The sequence below is a fragment of the Ovis canadensis genome, chromosome 3 (assembly GCF_042477335.2).
Source record: "Ovis canadensis isolate MfBH-ARS-UI-01 breed Bighorn chromosome 3, ARS-UI_OviCan_v2, whole genome shotgun sequence".
Classification (NCBI taxonomy): Eukaryota; Metazoa; Chordata; class Mammalia; order Artiodactyla; family Bovidae; genus Ovis; species Ovis canadensis.
In genome coordinates this window covers 57548837-57571742 of record NC_091247.1, presented here as the reverse complement: position 1 = coordinate 57571742, position 22906 = coordinate 57548837, and the positions used below count along the sequence as shown (strand labels likewise).

Below are 22906 nucleotides of genomic sequence, written 5' to 3'. Positions count from 1 at the left end.
TGCTGCAATTCATGGGGTCACAAGGAGTCAGACACAACTTAGCGACCAAACAACAAGGGACCAGGCATGACACCAACGGCAGACAGCAAAACTCAGAGATATGTTTTTGCAATGTTTTACCCAATTCTTTATGCAAAAACACCATACACAAATTTTAAAGGCCAACCAAATAAGAACCAGAATATGTGCAACACACACACACACATATATATAAATATACACATACTTTTAAAACTCAATATAGTGTAACACTAATAGGAAAATGAGCACATAAGGCCCACAACTCATGAAAAAATATAAGAATCAACTTTAGAAGTGAATTTTTTAAAGGTAAGTTAAATGGAGATGCCTATCAAAATGGAAGAACTTCTACTGAATGCTAACAGTGACAATGCAACACCCCTTTGGGAATCCTCCTACACTGTCAGTAGGAATTATCAATAAACGGGTGTAGCGACTAAGGAGAACGGCATGAAGGTTCCTTAAAAATCTAAAAACAGAGTTACCATAAGATCCAGCAACTCCACTCCTGGGCATACATGCACCCTAATATACACTACATATGTGTATATGAAAGCACCATATACAATAGCCGAGATTCGGAAGCAACCCGAATGTTCATCGACAGATGAATAAAGACGTGACACACACAGAATACTACTCAGCCATAAAAAAAAACGGAATGAAACAATGCCATCTGCAGCAGCATGGACGGACCTAGAGGTTATCACACTAAGTAAGGCCAGAAAGAGCAAAATACCATACGGTATCACTCACACGTGGAATCTAATACACAACACAATTTATCTATGAAATAGATTCACTGACACAGAAAATAAATTATGGTTACCAAAAGGGATAGATTAGAAATTTTGGATTAGCAAATGAAATTTACTATATATAAAATAAACAATAAGGTCCTACTGTATAGTACAGAGAACTATATTCAATATCCTGTAGTAAATCATAAGAGAAAAGAATATGAAGAGGAAAATAAGTATCTATAACTAATTCACTTTGTTGTTTATCAGAAACTAACACAACACTGCAAGTCAACTATACTTCAATTAAAAAAAAAAAGAGCAGACTTTTCTGTGGCTGGTGGGTTTATAAACTACAACTCCCTTATAGCCTAGAATCAAGGCTCACAGTGCATTAATACAAGAAGTGAAGGCTGAATGAATCAAATTCAACAAAACAGAATGACATGTAATCATTAAGAATGCTGCACAAGAATATTTATTGATCTCACAATAGGCTTTTAAGTTAAAATATATACAAAGATACACACATATACTATGTTACTTTCTAGATTAAAAATCCAACTATTTGAAAAGTCTAAAAAAGAAATAAAACAAAACATAAGAGTGTCACAAAAAGTGCAAGATGGATACACACTGCAACACTGGTAACAGAAAAAACCCTGAGACAAGTGAAATTTTATCTATCAATTGAGGAATAACAAAATAAACCATAATATTGCCATATGACATTATGCCTGTGTGTGTGTGTTTAGAATAGTTCTGGAGCTCTCTGTATTGTTAACTACCCCAGGGCAGAGCACTAGGGAAAGGAATAAAGCTCTCCTGTTACACTTTCTGTATCTTTCTTCCCCACTCTCTGCAATTTGTTTACAGTTTAATCATTTTTTTTTGAGTGAAGCAGAATTACTGTAAATTTTCTTATTTACGCTTATCAATGTTTTCTACAATGTACACTATTACTCATGTAATTTTTTTTTTAAAGCAAAACTTAATTGCAAACAGGACAACTTTGGCTTTCTGCTTTTCCCATTTCAGGGTTTACACACGGGCAGGACAGAGACACCTCAGAGCCAACATAGTAAACATCTACACCATGGAAAAAAAAGCATCACCTAGCATACGTGTCTCTTTTTGGGTCCTCCAGGCCACATGCAGATTCTACCCCTCACTCCCTGTACACTCCAGAGGCTAAAACAGGCCCACCATTTGGCAGCAGCCCTCAAGCAGACACAGGAGTGTTCTGCTTGGTGCAGAACAAATAGGCCAGCAGAGTTCCCAGCAAAGAATCACGATCTGAGGACCACTAGACTCCACCAGAAAACAGTCACTTCCTGGCTGACCTTCAGTGTTCCTGGGTTGCCCCCTCCCTCACGGTTCCCATTCTACCCTACCTGAAGGACGGCGTTGGCGTAGTCATTGGCCTTTATGTTATTCAGGCCCACAATACCTGGCAGGTAAGTGGTGCCGTCATATGCCCGGGACAACTTGGCTTGCTTGTCCAGGTTAGCGATCTGCTGCTTTGTGAAAGTGGGCTTCAACACATACTGCAAAAACAAAAGAAAATTCCAAGTTGTTTTAGGACAACTATATCTATAGAGCTGACAAGACATATTTGCAACAGCAATTTTTGCAAAAGCAAAAAATACTTTGCCACGAACAGCCACCCAAAGGGTTCCCAACAGTAGGTCTAAGGACGGAGGTGACATGGAATGGGCTCACTACACACTGCTCATCTATCAGTTCAGTTCAGTTGCTCAGTCATGTCCGACTCTTTGCAACCCCATAAATCGCAGCACGCCAGGTGATTATCAACAACCCAAAATCACTGAGTCCCAGGCCTTCCCTCAGAGAGGATGTCTGGCCAACCCCATAACAAACAACAGAGAGAAACTGTAGGATACTCAAGTCTGCAAGTGGTGGGAGTCTGAGTCCCAGGTAGGAGCTTATGCAGGGTCAGCATGTGGGCTGCTGCATAAGCAAGAATGTCGTTCCCCCTCTCTGTGGAGGTCTGCTGTGATTCCCTGTGACTAAAGGGGCGGATCAGACCCTTCCCAGTCCCAGAGCTATGAGGGTCATTAGGTCACAGGCTGGTCAGAGGGCACCACTGACCCACTTTGTTTCTGTTTTATGTTTTGCTGTTTTGGCTACAAGGCATGTGGGATCCCAGCTCCCAGACCAGGGATCGAACTGCACCCTCCTCATCGGAAGGCATAGTCTTAACCACTGGACCACCAGGGAAGTCACCACTGACTCACTTTGAAAGCTTGAATTTTATAAAAAAGGCTTGAATTCCTTTCAGTTTCTCCCTCTGTGCATAACCACTTAAAACTTCAATTTTAACAAGACTATGAAATTTATGGAAGTGGGGTTAGTGTTTCAAACACTCTGAACACCAAGCTTTCCTTAAATAGAACATTCCACTCTACTGAACATGCAGCCCCTTGCTGAAAAGGAAAACAATAATCAACAGTTCCAACAGTAATCAAAGCCCAAGAGGACTTTCCAGGCTCCCCACTTAAGTACAGGGACTCCTGGCATAAGGCACAAATCAGAGCCTGCAGGTGGAACACGCTGGCCATTTTGGCCACATCATGTCAAAAGGAGCCATGCATGTGTGCCAAGTCACTTCAGTTGTGTCCAACTTTTTATGACTCTATGGAGTATAGAGTCGCAAAACTGTAGCCCACCAGGCTCCTCTGTCCATGGGGACTCTCCAGGCAAGAATACTGGAATGGGTTGCTATGCATGGAATAACAACCCCACCCAGGGATCTTCCCCACCCAGGGAAGATTCAAACCCGTGTCTCTTAGTCTTCTGCATAGGCAGGCAGGTTCTTTACCACTAGGGCCACCTGGGAAGTCCAAAAAGGAGCTGTGAGCTGGTATAAATCTCTGTCCTATACCTGGCTACACCAGGCTCAATTCACATCACTACACCAAAGTGTGGAAAGGTAATTTATTTCATAAAAATGCTTTCACCCCAATTACAAAGGTGCCCTATTTCTTCAGTCCTAACTAAAAATAGAAACAATAGCTAAGCTGCAGACCATGGGCCATGACTACAAATTGTGGGGCTTCCCAGGCGGCTCAGTAGTCAAGAATCTGCCTACTAATGCAGAAGAAGTAGGATTGAGCCCTGGGTCAGGAAGATCCCCTGGAGGAGGAAATGGCAACCCACTCCAGTATTCCTGCCTGGATAACCCCATGGACAGAGGAGCCTGGTGGGCTACAGTCCATGGGGTCCCAGAGAGTCGGATACGACTAGGCGACTGAGCACACGTGACCTCTTTCTTCAGTTTCCCTGGTTCCTCCCAAAGAGAAAGGAGATTCTCTAAGTCCAAAGGCCTGAGACTCTCTCCTGACCTTGAGTGGGGAAGATCCCCAGGAGCCCTGGGGTAGCTCCCAAGAGAACTAGTTCCAAACCAACCCTCCTGGACACGCACCGTGATATCCTCTAGGGAGGAATCGATGATCTCATAGTTGTCGGGGAGGCAGTAAAACTTGAGGGTGTGGAGGTTGAGGAAGACATGGTGACTAAACTGCACACTGTGAATGTAGGCGTGAGACTTCAACCCCCGGCCTGCAGGAAGGAGGAAAGGCTGTGAGCGAAGCACAGACTCCACAAGCGCACAGACCGTGTGTAATTTTCCCTTCTTCATTTCGTACCAGAACATGTTAATATCAGCAAAAACAAAGCACTACACCACTCCTGAAAATTCATCTCCGCATGAATTCCTCTCATCATACAAGTCAGCAAGAAAGAATAGCACTTTATTCTCTAGATAACATAGAACATAGGGGGACTAATTTAATATACACGAATATGGAAAATGTGTGGGTATCTGTGAGTATGTGCATATGTGTATGTATACATGTGTGAGTAAGTATATGTGTATGTATACAAGCTAGTTTCATGTGCTATCAGAAACTAGGGATATGCATGCATATATTATAAATAATACACGTACATACACATATGTACGTATCTCCATCATTACTTAGTCTTAATTTTCCAGCTGCCCACATTCAGGACAATCTCATATCTACGTAACTTTTGTTCATGTTACCACTCCTTTCTAGAATATTTCACCCTTCACCCATTCAAACTGTATATCCTGCATACAGAGAACAAGTTCCTCCTTCACCTCCTTCATGAACTTGACATAAACATTCCAGCTAACAGTGACCTTTGCATATTTCAACTCCTATTGTCCTTATTTATTTACACTCGGTACCACATGGGCCAGTAGTAATCTTTATGGTCTTAAGAGAGTTTGCTGATTGTTTTGTGTGTTACCCTTGACTATTTATCAGATCCTTATAAGAGCAAGGAATGTACTTTACATTTCTTCTAAATCCTCCACTATACTGCACAAATTGCACTAGTTTGGTCTGAATAAACTGATACAGTTAATTTTCAGAAAAGGACAGAATGAAAAAAACTCCTTACAGTAAAAGGATTCTCAGAAAAAGACATTGAGTACAGAAAAATATCAGAGATTCAAAAACCCAGTGCCAGTCAGCACCAGGGGCCAGCCAATCCCAGAGCTCTCCCCCGTGGTTGGTTCACAGGCCAAACAATCAAACAGAAAAGTTAAATAAATAGCAGCAGGGCCAGAGGCAGTGGAACTGGAGACAGCAGGGCTTCAGTGGCCTTGCCTGTCCTCCTTCACCGGTGATGACCAGCATTAGGCAGAGAAAGCCACCACCTTAAAAAAATAATAATAAAACTAGAACTTCTGAGATTTCCCAAACAGTCTCACATGTGGCAAGTTCTTTCTCCCTTTCACATGTATTCAGATTCTTACAAATAGAGAACCTCCTATGGATTTTCTAAGAGTATTCCAATTTCCTGGGAACAAAGATAAAAGTTTATTAGACATGACTCTTAACAGCAACTTACTCTCTTAAAAAAAAACACAACAACAAAAACCTATGGCTAGCCAGCACACAGCACACAGTCAGCACACAGACCTGTGGCTAGTGCTGAAAACACAATGCAAAATATTTATTTACCTTGAAAGTACTTGCCACACACCAGACAAGCATATGCATTGATGTGCGAGAGGGAGATGGAACACAATTTCTCAAAGTCAAAGTCCAGCACACTCCTAAGAAGATTAAAACAAAACAGAAACAGTTAATGGTGATGGTGGCCCAGGCGAGCACCTGAGTAAAGCAACACCGTTGGCTCCATGCTCCCCAGCGTCATGCAGCATCCTTCCAAGAACAGGTCAACAATCACATGCAAATTATGGGGAACGTTAACTCTTCCTTACTTAGACATTCGGGCTTTCCTGGTGGCTCAGATGGTAAAGCATCTGCCTGCAGTGCAAGAGACCCGGGTTCAGTCCCTGGGTTGGGAAGATTCCCTGGAGAAGGGAATGGCTACCCACTCCAGTATTCTTGCCTGGAGAATTCCATGGACAGAGAAGCTAGTGGGCTACAGTCCGTGGGGTCGCAAAGAGTCAGACACAACTGAGCAACTAACACTTTCACCTAGATACTTAATATAGCGCCCCAACCCACCAACCCCCAAAGTAGTGCAAAGGTATCTCTACCAATGACCCTCTTTGAGTATCCACAACCAGTTGAGAATCTCCCATTACTTTCTCTGGAGGAAAAGCCACAAGTAGGACCAAAGTAACAGGGTGCTAACAACATTCCAAAATAAAAGACATAAAATGAAGGACATAAAAAGAGTAAATAACCCCTTTCGTAAAAGAAAATTTTATTTCTGTCCATTAAAAAAAGTCAGAAGCCTGAAGAATTGTAGGGGAATACCTACAAAAAGATCTATCTGTTCAACTGCAAAGTCACGGTGAGTACCAGGCAAGTTAAGTAATTTAAAAAAAGTTACCTCTACTAAATCCACAGGTGCCAAGGGTTTGCCTTCTCAAGCATTAACTCTATAATTAATCGTTAATGGTCCCTGGAAAGCTGCACTGTCCACTAAAGGGGCCACTAGCCACACACAACTATTGATGTAAAATAATTAAAACAAACTTTAAAATTCAGTTCCTCAAGCCACATTTCAAGTGCTCAACAGCCACAAGTGGTCTGTGCCTACCACATGGACAATTCCACTGTTACGAAGAGCAATTCCAATGTTGCAAAAGCAGTCCAGTAGTCAAGGCTACACTAGAGCATAAGTGAAAAACCATCCTGTAACGCATCTGGGGGACCAAAGAATGCACTGGGATGAGATGACCACCTCTGCTTTAGGACATGTCTTTGTCTGTTTTTCCTTTCCTGAATCCCAGGCACCAAGAGCAATACCTAGCACATCATGTGTGTGCGTGCTCAGTGGTGTCTGACTGCGACTCCACAGACCATAGCCTACCAGGCTCCTCTGTCGGTGGGATTTGCCAGGCAAGAATATTGGACTGGGTTGCCATTTCCTCCACCAGGAGATCTTCCCAATCCAGAGACTGAACCCAAGTCTCCTGCATCTCCTGCACTGGCAGGTAGATTCTTTACCCACTGAGCCACCTGGGAAGCCCAGGCACATACTGTTCAGTTCAGTTGCTCAGTCGTGTCCAACTCTTTGCGACCCCATGAATCACGGCACGCCAGGCCTCCCTGTCCATCACCAACTCCCAGAGTCCACTCAAACTCACGTCCATCAAGTCGGTAATGCCATCCAGCCATCTCATCCTCTGTCGTCCCCTTCTCCTGCCCCTAATCCTTCCCAGCATCAGGGTCTTTTCCAATGAGTCAACTCTTCGCATAAGGTGGCCAAAGTATTGGAGTTTCAGCTTCAGCATCAGTCCTTCCCATGAACACCCAGGACTGGTATCCTTTAGAATGGACTAGTTGGATCTCCCTGCAGTCCAAGGGACTCACAAGAGTCTTCTCCAGCACCACAGTTCAAAAACATCAATTCTTCGGTGCTCAGCTTTCTTCACAGTCCAACTCTCACATCCATACATGACCACTGGAAAAACAATAGCCTTGACTAGATGGACCTTTGTTGGCAAAGTAATATCTCTGCTTTTGAATATGCTATCTAGGTTGGTCATAATTTTCCTTTCAAGGAGTAAGCGTCTTTTAATTTCATGGCTGCAATCACCATCTGCAGTGATTTTTGAGCCCAGAAAAATAAAGTCTCTCACTATTTCTACTGTTTCCCCATCTATTTCCAATGAAGTGACAGGACCAGATGCCATGATCTTAGTTTTCTGAATGCTGAGCTTTCACTCAACTTTTTCACTCCCCTCTTTCACTTTCATCAAGAGGCTTTTTAGTTCCTCTTCACTTTCTGCCATAAGGGTGGTGTCATCTGCATATCTGAGGTTATTGATATTTCTCCCGGCAATCTTGATTCCAGCTTGTGCTTCTTCCAGCCCAGCATTTCTCATGATGTACTCTGCATACAAGTTAAATAAGCAAGGTGACAATATACAGCCTTGATGTACTCCTTTTCCTATTTGGAACCAATCTGCTGTTCCATGTCCAGTTCTAACTGTTGCTTCCTGACCTGCACACAGGTTTCTCAAGAGGCAGGTCAGGTGGTCTGGTATTCCCATCTCTTTCAGAATTTTCCACAGTTGATTGTGATCCACACAGTCAAAGGCTTTGGTATAGTCAATCAAGCAGAAATAGATGTTTTTCTGGAACTCTCTTGCTTTTTCCATGATCCAGCGGATGTTGGCAATTTGATCTCTGGTTCCTCTGCCTTTCCTAAAATCAGCTTGAACATCTGGAAGCTCACGGTTCACAAATTGCTGAAGCCTGGCCTGGAGAATTTTGAGCACTGCTTTACTAGCGTGTGAGATGAGTGCAATTGTACGGTAGTTTGAGCATTCTTTGGCATTGCCTTTTTTGGAGACTGGAATGAAAACTTACCTTTTCCAGTCCTGTGGCCACTGCTGAGTTTTCCAAATTTGCTGGCATATTGAGTGCAGCACTTTCATAGCATCATCTTATTGAGCACATACTGAGTGCTCAATAAAAATGTAAGTTGGTGACTGCCATTGATACCACATATGCTTTTATTTCCTCATATAAATTCAAAACAAGCTGAAAGCTCTTTCTGCATGTGTCACCCTAAAACAACATGCCCTCTGATGACACTTTAAACTGAGGGGAAAGATTAAAAAACTTGGCAAGAAGCACAGTTTTCTGGGCAGAAAGCTTTAGAAGAGATAAGGTTTCTGAACATATCATACAATACAAAGAACTTTCTACAAAGATTCCCTTGTATGTCGGCTGTCCCAGGCCTCTGTGTGCTACCCACCTGTTAATGGTATCCAGGTACGGGCAGTGGCGGCTCCTCCGGTCCTCAGAATCCACGCGGCCATTCTTTGCTGAAAGGAAAATCATCAAAAGCTCTGAAAATGGGAAACCCATACTCAGGGTCAACTACCAGTACAAACACAAAAACGGGAAAAACAAATCAGGACGAGTTCCGTTACAAATAGCCTGAAAACACCCCAAAATGCCCACTTTAACGGAAAGTGAAAGTGTTAGTTGCTCAGTTGTGTCCAACTCTTTGCAACCTCATAGGCTATAACTCTCTGTTCATGGGATTCTCCAGGCAAGAATACTGGACTGGATTGCCATTCCCTTCTCCAGGGGATCTTCCCAACCCAGGGATCGAAGCCAGGTCTTTTGCGTTGTAGGCGGACTCTTTACAGCCTGAGCCACCAGGCTACAAACTGAGACAGTATACTTGAAACACATAAAACCAACAAAGAAATTGCTTGCAATTACAGAAAGAAATCTGGTGAAGAGTTTTATAAAAAGACAACCCAACAGAAAATGAGGAAGACGGCCCACAAGTATATGAAAAGATGCTCAATCTCACCAAGAAAATGCAGATTCCCTTGCACAATAATATACCACTTCACACCTACCAGAGAGGATAAAACAAAATCAAGCAATTCCAAGTGTTGGCAAATATGAGGAGCAATGAGAAGGCTCGTAGACTGCTGGTGGGAGTGTAAACTCTGACAATTTCTTAGAAAATAGTGCAGCTAGACTGAAGCTGAAAATACACAGACCCTTTGACCCAGCAATCTCTCTTCCATTAATACTTATATCTACCCTAGAGAACTTTTGAATATTTTACTAAAAAACATTTATAGCTACAATATTTGAAAGAGATCCAACTGAAAAAAAAAAGAAAGACAGAGATCCAACTGGAAACAAGCAAAATGCTTACCACATACCAAAAATGGGAGAAATCAGGCTTGATCCCTGGGTTGGGAAGAGAGGAAATGGCAACCTGCTCCAGGATTCTTGCCTGGAAAACTTCATAAACAGAGCAGCCTGGGGGGCTACAGTCCATGGGGTCACAAAGAGTTGGACAGGACATACACACACATATCAATAGAACACTTTGTTGCCATGAACATCTACCTGAATGAACCTCAACAATATGACTAGTTCAAAAAAAAAAATTGGCAAAACAGAAGACTATATATATAGCATGATTTCACTTGTAATAAATACAAATTAAATACAGTTCTACTTAGGGATATATGAGGTGAAACTATAATTTACCTCATATATACATGAGGTAAATATATATAAACTATACAAGTTTATAGTTTATATATATAGTTTATAGTTTTACATATATATAAACTATAAAACAATAAAAGCAAAAACAGAAAAACTTCAGAACAGTGATTACCCCAGCAAGCAAGGAAGGCAGATGCAACTGGAAAGGGGCCTGTTGGACCTTCTAAGGTACCGTCTTAAACTTCAACATTCAAAACCTAAGATCATGCCATCCAGTCCCATCACTTCATGGCAAATACATGGGGGGAAAGTGTAAACAGTGGCAAATTTTAGATTCTTGGGTTACAAAAATCACTGTGGAAGGTGCATGAAATTAAAAGATGATTGCTCCTTGGAAAAAAGCTATAACAAACCTAGACAGCATATTAAAAAGGAGCGACATCATCTTGCTGACAAATGCCTGTGTAGTCAAAGCTATGATTTTTCCAGTAGTTATGTACAGATGTGAGAGTTGGACCATAAGGAAGGCTGAGTGCCAAAGAATTAATGCTTTCTAACTGTGGTGCTGGAGAAGGCTCTTGAGAGTCCCCTGAGAGCAAGGAGACCAAACCAGTCAATCCTAAAGAAAATCAACCCTGAATATTCATTGGAAGGACTGATGCTGAAGCTCCAATACTTTGACCACCTAATGCAAAGAGCCAACTCATTGGAAAAGACCCTAATGTTGGGAAAGATTGGGGGCAGGAGAAGAAAGGGGCAACAGAGAATGAGATGGTTGGATGGCATCACCGACTCAATGGACATGAATCTGAGCAAGCTCCAGGAGATGGTGAAGGACAGGGAAGCCTGGTGTGCAGCAGTCCGTGGGGTTGCAAGGAATCGGACACGACTGAGCAACTAAACAAGGTACTAGTTAAGCACCACTTCTGAAGCTGAACAGTGTCAGGAGGCAATTCTGCATTGCTCTCTCCTGTTTCTGCATATACTGTGACCAGAGGTACAGACCGCCTCCAGACTATCTTGCCAAAGATATTGGCATAGTGAAGTTTGTTTGTACAGCCTTGGAAGTCAAAGACCGTGTGTCCTTACAGAGCAAAGGCGAGGCAAGCTCAAGGCCCATTGTAGAAGATTCAGGTTCTCTAGGTTCGGAGTTGTTGTCTTGTGCACCCACTTCCCGTGAGTATGGATTCTCATCATGTCGCACTATAGGAACTAACTTAGGAAACCATGACAATGCTATATTCTGGCTACTGTTATTGCTGCAGAATGCTGTCTGAGGCCCAGTAGTTCAATGTCTTCTAACAGCATCCGTGAAACCGTTAGCCACTACCATCCATCCAAGTTAGCCACTACCAGGCTAACCTGGTAGTGTACAAATAGGGTCAGACCCTTCACAATCCTTGACAAGTGGTAGATTTAAGGCTATATACTCACACTCTTCTTTAAACTATACATGTGCATGACATTTAGTCTACCTTAGTACCTATGATCTATTTCACAATAAAAATAAAAGGAAAAAAAGAAATAAGACAGTAACCACAACTGGTATCTTAATCTGTCCCAGAGAAAACAATCTCCTGACCACAACTAAGCAAAATATCTGGAAAACAATTTCTCTTTCAGAGAAAGGGAAACCTGAGGCTGACAGAATATATAAGAAAAGAAACCAAAGAATACCCTGAAATTACTAGATTATTCACAGAACATTTATCAAGTACTTTTCATGAGCAAGGTGCGATCCTAGACTCTGTGCATAATACAAAAATATGTCAAATGCAAAACCTTGAGCAAGAAATTTAAGAGTTAATATAAGAGTATAATCTTGTATTTATTTTATTTATTCGGATGTGCCAGGTCTTAGTTACGGCAGGCAGGCTCTTCGATCTTCACTGCAACATGCAAACTCTTAGCTGTGGCATGTGGGATCTAGTGGCATGTAGTTCTCTGACCAGGGATCAAACCCAGGCCCCCTGCATTGGGAGGGTAGAGTCTTAGCCACTGGACCAGCAGGGAACTCCCCAAGAATATAATCTTAAACAGATAAACAGGCACAGAGACAGAATTATAAAGTCTTGGAGAATGAACAATCCCGGAACAAAGAACACTGCCCCTACAGTGTAGCCTAGTGATATGTTTACCTGCTAACTCACCAGAAAACAAGTATATACCAAACATGTTCAAATCAGAAGTTCCAAGTTCAGATATGGAAAAGATTAACTGAGCTTAAACAGGAAAAGCTTCAGACGTGATGGAAACCTACTTAGAGACTGGTAAGGTATCAACAAGTCGGAAAACTGTACACAGGTCAGAGTACCAAGGCTGGGCCAAAAGATCTCCAGCAATTCCCAGGAGAAGCACAATGAGTCCAGCAGAAGGCAGAGGGTACAGTCACAGAAGTGACTGACAGGGCTCTCAAAGCTCATGGGTTCCAGTACTCCTTCCATCGACTTAAAGAGGGACAGACATATGAAACCCAGATTCCCAAACCAGTGACCCAATCTCAGAAGCCGGACTAGAATCCAAACCTCCTGGCAGCTACAACCCCAAGTGACAGTGCAGTGTAGTCCAAGTGCCCAGAGTTCAGGCTCTCCACTCTGAATGGTCTGATTTCAGGAATTACAGCAGGGCTCATTCGTCAGGTGTTTTGTAAAAACTCAAGGAGGTAACACCTGTAAAACAACGAGCCTGGCCCCGAAGCTAGGTATCCGATAAAGGAAAGCTGCTGTTATTATTAAAGTTGCTAGAAACATTAGAGCTACGATTACCAAGACTAGTAAAGTCCTCATTAAAAAGCAGTCGAGTCGGATCGCGTGTAAAGTGTGACTTTCCCGCGGGGAGAGAAGGTTGGAGAGAGAAAAAGAAGAACGCAAGAGAGGAGCCCGCGCCCGGCCCCGCGCACCTCGCACCTCCCGCTCAGGTTCCGAGTCCTCGTCGGCCTCGCGCTCCCGCTTCACCCTCACCGCCGGGACTACCGGCGTCGGGGCCTCGCGCGCGCTCGCCGGCTCGACCTCCCGCTTCACGCGCACCGGGCTGCCTCGGGAGCTCGGCGCCTCGGGCTCCCGCTCCCGATCTCGTTCCCGTTTGACGCGAGCCGAGCTGCTCCGCGACTCGGACTCGCGCTTCCCGCGGGTCGAACCGCGAGACTCCCGCTTGGACCGGCTGGACATCGCCACTACCGGCCGAGTCGCCCGGCGCAGCCCCCAGACAAGACCGAGCGCGCGGCAAGCAGCCAATCAGAAGCGGCGCTGTTATGGAGGCCAAGGTTCTCTACGAGTCGCCAACGGGGACAAATCACGCCGCAGAGAACTTCGGGGAAGTACTGTGCCTTTTGTGGCTTCTTTGCTGCTGCGTGCGCACCGGAGACCGGTAGGCGGATCTTCTGCAAGTTACCCTTTTCCGGTTTAAAGAGGCAAGAACCTTTTACTGACTGGGGATTTCTGGATAACAGAAGCTGTCGTTGGACGCCCGGTGTCTTCAAGACACTTTGTATCCCGAAACGAGAATAGGGAAGTCGTCTCCACAGTCTCCGCGCCTCAAAGATCAACACCCCTGCACAGAACCAGGAGACATTCCCAAGTCATACCCTTATTGGAGCAACCTGGCGACTCTTAATTCCACATTTAGAGGAATCACAGAAAAATGAGAATGACGAGCAGAGAGAAACTAGAGAGTGGAGCCAATAAAGCTGAAGCTTCAGGACCTGACTTTCATGACCCCTTCCACACCCTGAATTACTTTACAGTTCTACTAAGGTGTGATTGATATACAATAAAAAGCGCATTTAAAGTGTCCAGTTCAGTTCAGTCGCTCAGTCGTGTCCGACTCTGCGACCCCATGAACCACAGCATACCAGGCCTCCCTGTCCATCACCAGCTACCCGAATTCAGTCAAATTCATGTGCATCGAGCCGGTGATGCCATCCAGCCATCTCATCCTCTGTCGTCCCCTTCTCCTCCTGCCCTCAGTCTTTCCCAGGATCAGGGTCTTTTCCCATGAGTCAGCTCTTTGCATCAGGTGGCCCAAGTATTGGAGTTTCAGCTTCAATATCAGTCCTACCAGTGAACACCCAGGACTGATCTTGTTTAGGATGGACTGGTTGGATCTCCTTGCAGTCCAACGGACTCTCAAGAATCTTCTCCAACACCACAGTTCAAAAGCATCAGTTCTTCAGCGCTCAGCTTTCTTTATAGTCTAACTCTCACATCCATGCATGACCACTGGAAAAACCATACCCTTGACTAGATGGACCTTTGTTGGCAAAATAATATCTCTGCTTTTTATTATGCTGCCTAAGTTGGTCATAACTTTCCTTCCAAGGAGTAAGCGTCTTTTAATTTCATGGTTGCAGTCACAATCTGCAGTGATTTTGGAGCCCAGAAAAATAAAGTCAGCCACTGTTTCCGCTGTTTCCCTGTCTATTTGCCATGAAGTGATGGGACTGGATGCCATAATCTTAGTTTTCTGAATGTTGAGCCTTAGGCCAACTTTTTCACTCCCCTCTTTCACTTTCATCAAGAGGCTTTTTAGTTCCTCTTCACTTTCTGCCATAAGGGTGGTGTCATCTGCATATCTGAGGTTATTGATATTTCTCCCGGCAATCTTGATTCCGGCTTGTGCTTCTTCCAGCCCAGCATTTCTCATGATGTACTCTGCATACAAGTTAAATAAGCAAGGTGACAATATACAGCCTTGATGTACTCCTTTTCCTATTTGGAACCAGTGTGTTGTTCCATGTCCAGTTCTAACTGTTGCTTCCTGACCTGCACACAGGTTTCTCAAGAGGCAGGTCAGGTGGTCTGCTATACCCATCTATTTCAGAATTTTCCACAGTTGATTGTGATCCACACAGTCAAAGGCTTTGGTATAGTCAATCAAGCAGAAATAGATGTTTTTCTGGAACTCTCTTGCTTTTTCCATGATCCAGTGGATGTTGGCAATTTGATCTCTGGTTCCTCTGCCTTTCCTAAAATCAGCTTGAACATCTGGAAGTTCACAGTTCACATATTGCTGAAGCCTGGCTTGGAGAATTTTGAGCATTGCTTTACTAGCATGTGAGATGAGTGCAATTGTGCAGTAGTTTGAGCGTTCTTTGGCATTGCCTTTCTTTGGGATTGGAATGAAAACTATTCTTTTCCAGTCCTGTGGCCACTGCTGAGTTTTCCAAATTTGCTGGCATATTGAGTGTAGCACTTTCACAGCATCATCTTCAGGATTTGAAATAGCGCAAGTGGAATTCCATCACCTCCACTAGCTTTGTTGTACATTTTGCTGAATATTGATAGAGATATGTATACACTCTGAAACCACCACCACGATCAAGATAATGAACCTAGGATTTCTCTGGTGATCCAGTGGCTAAGATTCAGCTTTCAAAGCAGGGGGCCTGGGTTTGACCCCCTGATCAGGGAACTAGAGCACACATGCTGCAATTAAGATTCGGTGCAGCCAAATATATATATTTAGAATTTAGTCACCATTCACCAAAAGTGTTTTCCTGCGCTGACCATTGATCTGCTTTCTGTTGCTACAGATCAGTGCCACTTTCTAGAGGTTTATACAAACGGAAGCACACAGCAAGTCCTCTTTTTAATCCCTGGCCTGTTTTTCTCCGCCTATTTGTTTTGCGATTCATCCACCTTGTTGGGTATACAACAACTCACTTCTTTTGGTTGCTCAGCGGCATTCCACTGTGTGGATGTACCAGTCTGTCCCTGTTCTACTCATGAACTCCCAGTTTTGTCTCTTTTTAAAGAGGATCCAAAAATGACACAGGCTCAGATATCTGAAAAGCCCCGGGGCCACCCACGGGGAGAGTTTAGACACCGATCCGGTGGGCGCCGAGATGAACCGGGGGGCGGGAAAGTACGCAGAAATCGGGCGTTGGGCGGGATGGGAGGAGTGTCAGCCGCTGGTGGTCCCTGGAGAGCCGGAGGCTGGGCTGCGCGGCCAGGGCGCCGCTGTGTGCCCAGCCCGGGCACTCGCCTCCTCAGGATCTCTTTGAAGGCCTCTGCTGTCAGTGCCCCCACTTACAAATGAGTAAACTCAGGCACGGCTGGGTTCAACAGTCGGCCTATGCCACGGCTGGTGATAGTGTCACACATCCCAGCAGAAGAAAAAGGAAGGGAAAGCTCCACAGCGAATTCTGAGTGGTGTGATGGGTGCTTTGTGTTTTTCTGGATTTTCTGATATATCAGCACTAAACCTAAATCCTCTTTTCCTTTTGATAGTGTCACAAAAGGAAAACCCCGGCCAGGAAGAGGAAATTGAGCTTGTAGTATTTTCGTCCGCCCTGCCCCGCCCCGTCCCGTCCCTCCGCCCCGCCCCGCCGGCGCCTGGAACTCTGCGCGCAGAGAAGCTCGGCCCTGCCCTCCTTTTCCCGACGTCAGGGGTAGAGGCCGAAAGTCGAGCGAGGGGCGGTGCTGAGCTCTCGGGGCGCGAGGGAGGCCGTTGGGGGCCTTTAGGCAGGGACGGCGGCGGCTCCGCGCACAGGGGTTAAGATGGAAGCGGCGCCGAGTCCCGGGTCGGGACTCTGCTACAAGCCTGGAGGGCGACTGGACATGAGCCACGGCTTCGTGCACCACATCCGACGGAACCAGCTCGCCCGGTACCGCCCCGCCCCGCGCCACCGCCGCCGGCCCCGGCCTGGCCTGGCCCGGCCGTCGCTGACTCCCGCTCGGCTCCCCGCAGGGACGACTACGACAAGAAGGTGAAGCAGGCGGCCAAGGAGAAGGCAAGGAGGCGGCACACGCCTGCGCCCACTCGGCCCCGAAAGCCCGACCTGCAAGTGTACCTGCCGCGACACCGAGGTGAGGCCGCCCACCCGCCTGCTTCCTCGAGCCCGCGCGCGCTCTTTTGGCGCCGGCTCAGCCTCAGTGCACTCTTCTTTCCTATATGGGAAAAAGCTACTTCTTAGCCCCCAAGGCTCAGTTCGTCTCGTCCCTTCTCGGAACATCTACCTCGATGGTCCCCAATCGCCGCTAGTGGTTCTCCCCGTAGAACACAGAGGGCTCAAATTAAGCATCACTATTACCGGACAAAGCTGGGAGTCTGCAAGTTGTCTTTCGCTTCCTCTCCGCCACACTATTTTCGTATTCTCGTCACCTAACAGAAAAAAAATTTGGCACTGCTCTAGGCGACAAGGACATACTTGTGGAATGAAGCCCAAACCAACTTAATGGCCTTTTTTCCCCTTCGACCCAGCAATTACAGTAGATAACATATGATGCTAAATTTGTTGATCTTCCCTAAGAGTGCCTTTAGAGGTTGTATACATTTCATTCATTTAGCTTTCAGAGGACCCCATAAGATGGGAACCCATTATCATTTGTGTTTCACAGTCTGCAAAACGGATACAGAGAGGTTCAGCAACTTGCCTGAAATCTCAGGGAAGTAAATGGCAGAGCCTGGATTTGAACCCGGGGAGAGTGCAGTCCACCTCTCTACCACCTTCCAACACTGTAGACAGATGTGCGTTGTGTACCTCCTGTGTGATGTGACTGTGCAAAGGTGAATAAGATCCCTGATAGGCGGCACATTTCACACACACATTCTGGGTCCATGAGAAGACTGGTGCTTTCTTTTCCCCTAAATTCAGCTTTTTTCTTTTTTTATTTTTGGCTGTGCTGGGTCTTCGTTGCTGCCCACGGACTTTCTCTAGTTCCAGTGAGCAGGGGCTCCTCTCCACGTGCAGTGCTTTGGCTTTTTATTACGGTAACTTCTCTTGTTTTGGGGCTCGGACTCGAGAACACAGGCCCAGTAGTTGTGTTCTAGAGTGCGCAGGCTTAGTTGGCCTGAGGCATGTGGGATCTTCTCGGACCAGGGATCGAACCTGTTGCCCCGGCTTTGGCAGACAGATTCCCAACCATTGGGATTACCAGGTTTTCTTTACAGTCTGTTTTCCTGTATCATCTCTGGGCAAGGGTTCCAGCAGCCTTCCTTTCTTCCCTCTCATTCTGGTTCATCCCTCCAGATGGTTCTACCCATCCAAGCAACCCAGACTGTGAGGAGTCCGGTGAAAGCAGCAGTAGTGGCAGCTCTGAGCCAGAGCCTCCTGGCCATCAGCTTTTCTGCTTAGAGTATGAGGCGGACAGCGGAGACATCACCTCAGTTATCGTGTATCAGGTACGCCTGGTGGAAACAGCTGCAGCCTGAGGGTCCTGGGCCGTGGTAGAAATCACTGTGACACCCGGAGCCACTGTTTTCCTCAGGGACTGGTGGGAAGTATCTGTCTCACATGGGAGCACAGACTGCTGGGCGATGCTTTTGAGCACAAGCCACTCCCATCACACAGTGATTCTCAGCGGGCAATGGGAAGGGCACGTGGCCCACAGTCAAGAATCACTATTAAGGGGACACCTGGGCAATGACAGGCACTGGCAAGAAGTTGTGAGTCCCGCGGAGATCTGTGAGAGTGTTGTCTAGGGACAGGGCAGGCCACCTTTCCAGAAGAGACTGGGCCCTGAGCTTCCTGACTCTTCCTTCACGTAGGATGATGATCCAGGAAGGGTGAGTGAGGAGGTGTCAGCCCACACGCCTCTGGAGCCACTCATGCGAGAAGCCCTCAAGTTGCGCATCCAGGAGGAGATTGCAAAGCGCCAGAGCCGACACTGAACAGACTGGAGTCGCTGCCCAGGGAGCCATCCCTAGTTTGGGGGTGCTGGGACCAGTCTGAGCTGATCTTAAGACACCCCTGTACCCCCACCAAAGCTGCCACATCCACAGGAAAAGGGTGTCACAGGGACTGGACCTGGCCATCTCCCTTGTAGCCATTTTTTCTTAAATGTTGGCCCATTTGACCACCCTAATATTCTGGAAATTTTTGAGAATTTTGTTTGGTTAGCTTGGTTTTGTGGAAGCAAAGACTCTGGGGAGAGTTGAGGTTTATGAAACCCTGTGCCAAAGTGCTGCTTTCTCACCAAGGTCATATCCCCCAGGGCACTTGGCCGCTGCTGCTCCACCCAGCTCCGTGAGCCCTGTTTGCTATTTATGGCTCCTTACTTCTGTACCTTCTGTTCACTTCTATGCGTTTCCTACATCTTTTCTGGCGTTTCTTTGTTCTCTTCTTTCATTCATCTTTTTGTCTCCCAATGCATCAGTCACATTCCCCCCCACCTCCCACCTTTAGCTACTAAGGATTTTGGATGTGGGGGTTCTGGCTTCTGCCTTTCTGGCAAGCTCTGCCTGTAATTCTAATACCAGTCAAGGGAGACCTCCTTTGATGCCTACTTGCAAGCATGTCTCCCTCCCCTTACATGGCTTTTGCAGGTTTCTCGCATGCTCCACACTTAGCCCAGTCTCGAAAGATGATGCCAGAACTCAACTGTGAGGTTTTTTTGCCGCAAAACCTGCCTGGGCTAGGACTACATAATTCCAGCTTCCCACCTGATCCCTAGCTGTGAACAGGCCATCTGTGCTCAGGCTAAAGGAGAACTATCAAAACAAGCCAGAAACTGTGTTTCCAGATATGATTTAACAGTCTTGAATGTACGTACAAAGGCAAATTCAACATGAGCAATTATTGCCTGTTTGGAGCCCTAGGGCTTAGATGGTAAAGAATCCGCCTGCAATGCAGGAGGCCCAGATTCAATTCCCTGGGTCAGGAAGATCCCCTGAAGAAGGGAATGGCAACCCACTCCAGTATTCTTGCCTGGAGAATTCCGCGGACAGAGGAGCCTGGCGGGTTACAGTCCATGGGGTCATAAAAGAGTCAGACACAACTTAGCAACTAACAGTTTCTCTTTCACTTGGAGCCCTAGTTGGGAAAAGGAGGGGAGCCTGAAAAGTGTCCTGGAGGGAACTAAGCAAGCCTCTTTCATCTTCCCTTCCTCTGCTCTCTTTCTCCTGTGCTACCTCCCAAGAGTATATAAAACTCTTTAGAGATCCTAATACTAAAGATCCCGGGAAATCACTGCTTTCACTGAAGTGAACATTCTTCTTAACAAGGGTTGGACTAAGGTCTGAGAAATCCACCAGCTGTCCCGTACATGACGGTTCCAAGCAAATGGGCCTAACCTCAGTGACTTGAAGTGTGGGATTTAAGTGAGCCCATGAGCACTGGGACTTCAGACCAACACTCCTCCTGCCCCAGAGGTTTCACCTCAGGGTCTCAAGATTAAGTCTGGCTGGTCCCTCTCAGCAACTTTTCTCATAAAGGACATCTAAGGGCATTTTTGCTTTGTGCCCTACAGCCCTGAAAATCTACCAGCTCAGAAATGGGGCAAGGCAGCTACTTCAACTACATTATTAAAATGCAGCAAGTCACAGCTCGCTGGGAAGGTGAGTGAGGTGGATAAATTAGAAGGGCCTGGTTGTGAAGGCAGACAAGGACCAGCATGATCCTGACTCCCAGAGCCGGCCCAAAGCCAGTGCCTTAAACTGGCCAGTCCTGGGCTCAGTTCTCTTTCAGGGGAGCAAGTCTGCCCCCATTCGGCCCGGCTGGAAGTGCCTTTTGACTCTTAAGGTTAACTACCCTCCAGAGCCGCCCAGGTCGAGGAGACTGTGCCATACTCTGTCCCGTCTTCCTGTACCTCAGAGCACCAGACATTTTCGTCTTGCATCTCTTCAGCTGATTTTCTCACTTGGACATAGGATTTCACCGAACCTCTTAGGCTTCCTAGACTGGAAATACTTTTTGGGTTTGTCTTCTCATAGCTGGATGGTCTGTCTTCCTGGATTGATTATAGAATTTAGAAACAAGTCCATGGGGGCATGACCTCTAGAGTTTAGCCTCCAACCCTGTTTTGTGAGAATCGTACCAATTCTGTCCTTCTGTGTGTTGACTGTGTAATCCTCACACTCTCAGGTAGGAGACTGATGGGAACATCTCATGTGTAAACTTGTTGTTGAGGCGCTTTGCTAATTGAGTGCATATAAAATATCTTCCACCCAAGAAAGCATTCTAATTCTTAGCTAGTTTATGCTGCACAACTATAGGAAGCACTAAGCCTGGTACTTAAGTGAGAGGTTGTCCTTCAGGGCAGGCCTAGTGGTGTTGATGCTGCCATGGCTCCAGGTGTGTCCGAAATGCTTCTCTACTGACAGCTCTCAGCCCATTGACAGCCCCGCTCATTGCTTCTCACCCCTCACTGCAGTCCAAGATGGTGTCATACTCTCCAGTATATTTACTGGACTTGCCTCTTGGTGTCTTTTCAGCTATTTTCAGTTGTTGGTGCCTTGCCCTCAAGGAGCAGTTTCCAGGGCATTTCCCAGAGGCCCTAGAGCTGTCTCAAAAGAGGACTGTCCCTGCTGTTTCGTGCATTGGCTACAGCATTAGACTAGCTTTCTGGCAGATTGCTTCAGGATCAGCACTTATTGATTAGATATAGTCTCAGCCGCCTAGGAGAAAAAAAATGTCTGGGAGCCTAATAAGCATATTTCACGTTCATCCAAAATGAAGCGTTCTTCATTTACTGAGGCTAAGCCTTGGACGTTAAGGCATTGTGTGTCCCGGACCACAGTGGGTGATGTTACTAACAGAAGGAAGCTGGGTTTGCAGGGGTTTGGGGCTGTGCGAGAGTAAACACTAACACTTGAGTTCCAGCCAGCTGGCAAGGATGAAAGTCTTTGAAGAATGTAATACAAGATGGGAAAAGGAGAACGTAAAGCTTTCTGTCCTGAATGAGAGTAGGAAACCGGCCAGCGGGACCAGTGTGGGCAATAAGAAATGCTTCTCTCTCTGGACAAGCCTTAAAGGGACATTCCATCTCCACTGCTGCACTCCCAGGGGTGCTGCCATGCAGAGATTAGCCCATGAAACTGGAAGAAACCCTGTGGAGTGGTGGGTATCCAGCTTACTGTGCATGTGGCACCATCTGTTGGTGGTAAGGTAGGGCCCCCAACTGGTTCACAAATGTAAATGCAGCCTTTTGCAGACAGAAGCGTAAGGACAGGTGGCTTTCCTACCTATGAGCCTTCTTTGGGGAGGAGCATCATGGAATGTTGACAGTTATCTGAAACCTTTTAAGTTCCCTCATTGAATTCCTATCCTGTCCCTGAGGAATCATATGACCAAGAAACAGGCACCCACCCCAAATTTCCCCAGGAGGTGGAGTGATGCCAGAAGGGAAGAGAGTGAATGGCCCCTCTGCCTTCCCAGAGCCACCAGAATGAGGAACCGGTTGCACTGGTTGTATAACGTATCAGAAGCCATACTTTGTTCTGTTTTCTCATTTCCAATGTTCCTGCTGTGTGGATGAATAAAATGACATGTTGCAAATTTATTTGAAAATCCTGGAAGGAAGGTACTTTGCAAATACAGTATTCTTTTTAACCAATAAACGTACTATTTTTATAAGCACTGTTTTTGCCAAGAGTTGTGAAATCACTTGTGTACATAGGAAGTGAAGACTACGTGTTGCCCTAAAGTCATTCAGCACAGAATCAGCACTGAAAATCTCATCTCTTGTTCTGCCTGACTATTTTAAGAACTGTCCTGGTTGGAGCATAACAAGTAGATTCACATGGCATTGGAGCTGGAAGGGCCTTTTAAAGACATCTGGTCCTACTTTCTACTGATATGCAACTCATCCCTCTCAGCATCCCTTGAAGAGCCCTTCTGTCTCGGGCTAATTCTCTGTTCTAGGGACTACTCAGATTGTTGTATTAAGCCAGCAATTAAGCCACATCTGCCTCCTTGTCAAGGCTCTGGAGTGCTTGCCTTACTCCCACTTTAGGATA

The 22906-nt window shown here is 45.9% G+C and overlaps 2 protein-coding genes across 2 annotated transcripts in view; one reads left to right on the top strand and one right to left on the bottom strand.

The window, feature by feature from the left end:
- USP39 (ubiquitin specific peptidase 39) overlaps positions 1-13729 on the bottom strand; it is a 37276-nt gene extending 23547 nt beyond the window's left edge. Inside the window, exons 1-5 of the mRNA XM_069583115.1 lie at positions 13131-13729; positions 9003-9072; positions 5780-5874; positions 4207-4343; positions 2156-2308 (exon numbers count right to left, since the gene is read on the bottom strand). Coding sequence (XP_069439216.1) covers positions 2156-2308; positions 4207-4343; positions 5780-5874; positions 9003-9072; positions 13131-13398 — 723 coding nt within the window. The 5' untranslated portion in view covers positions 13399-13729. The remainder of the gene's footprint in view (positions 1-2155; positions 2309-4206; positions 4344-5779; positions 5875-9002; positions 9073-13130) is intronic.
- A 2816-nt stretch (positions 13730-16545) lies between these two features.
- Positions 16546-22523, top strand: C3H2orf68 (chromosome 3 C2orf68 homolog). The gene is made up of 4 exons (XM_069583172.1): positions 16546-16835; positions 16919-17037; positions 18201-18352; positions 18719-22523. Exons 1-4 carry the CDS (start codon positions 16729-16731, stop codon positions 18839-18841), a joined length of 501 nt encoding a protein of 166 aa, XP_069439273.1. The 5' UTR covers positions 16546-16728; the 3' UTR covers positions 18842-22523.
- The last annotated feature ends 383 nt before the right edge of the window (positions 22524-22906 follow it).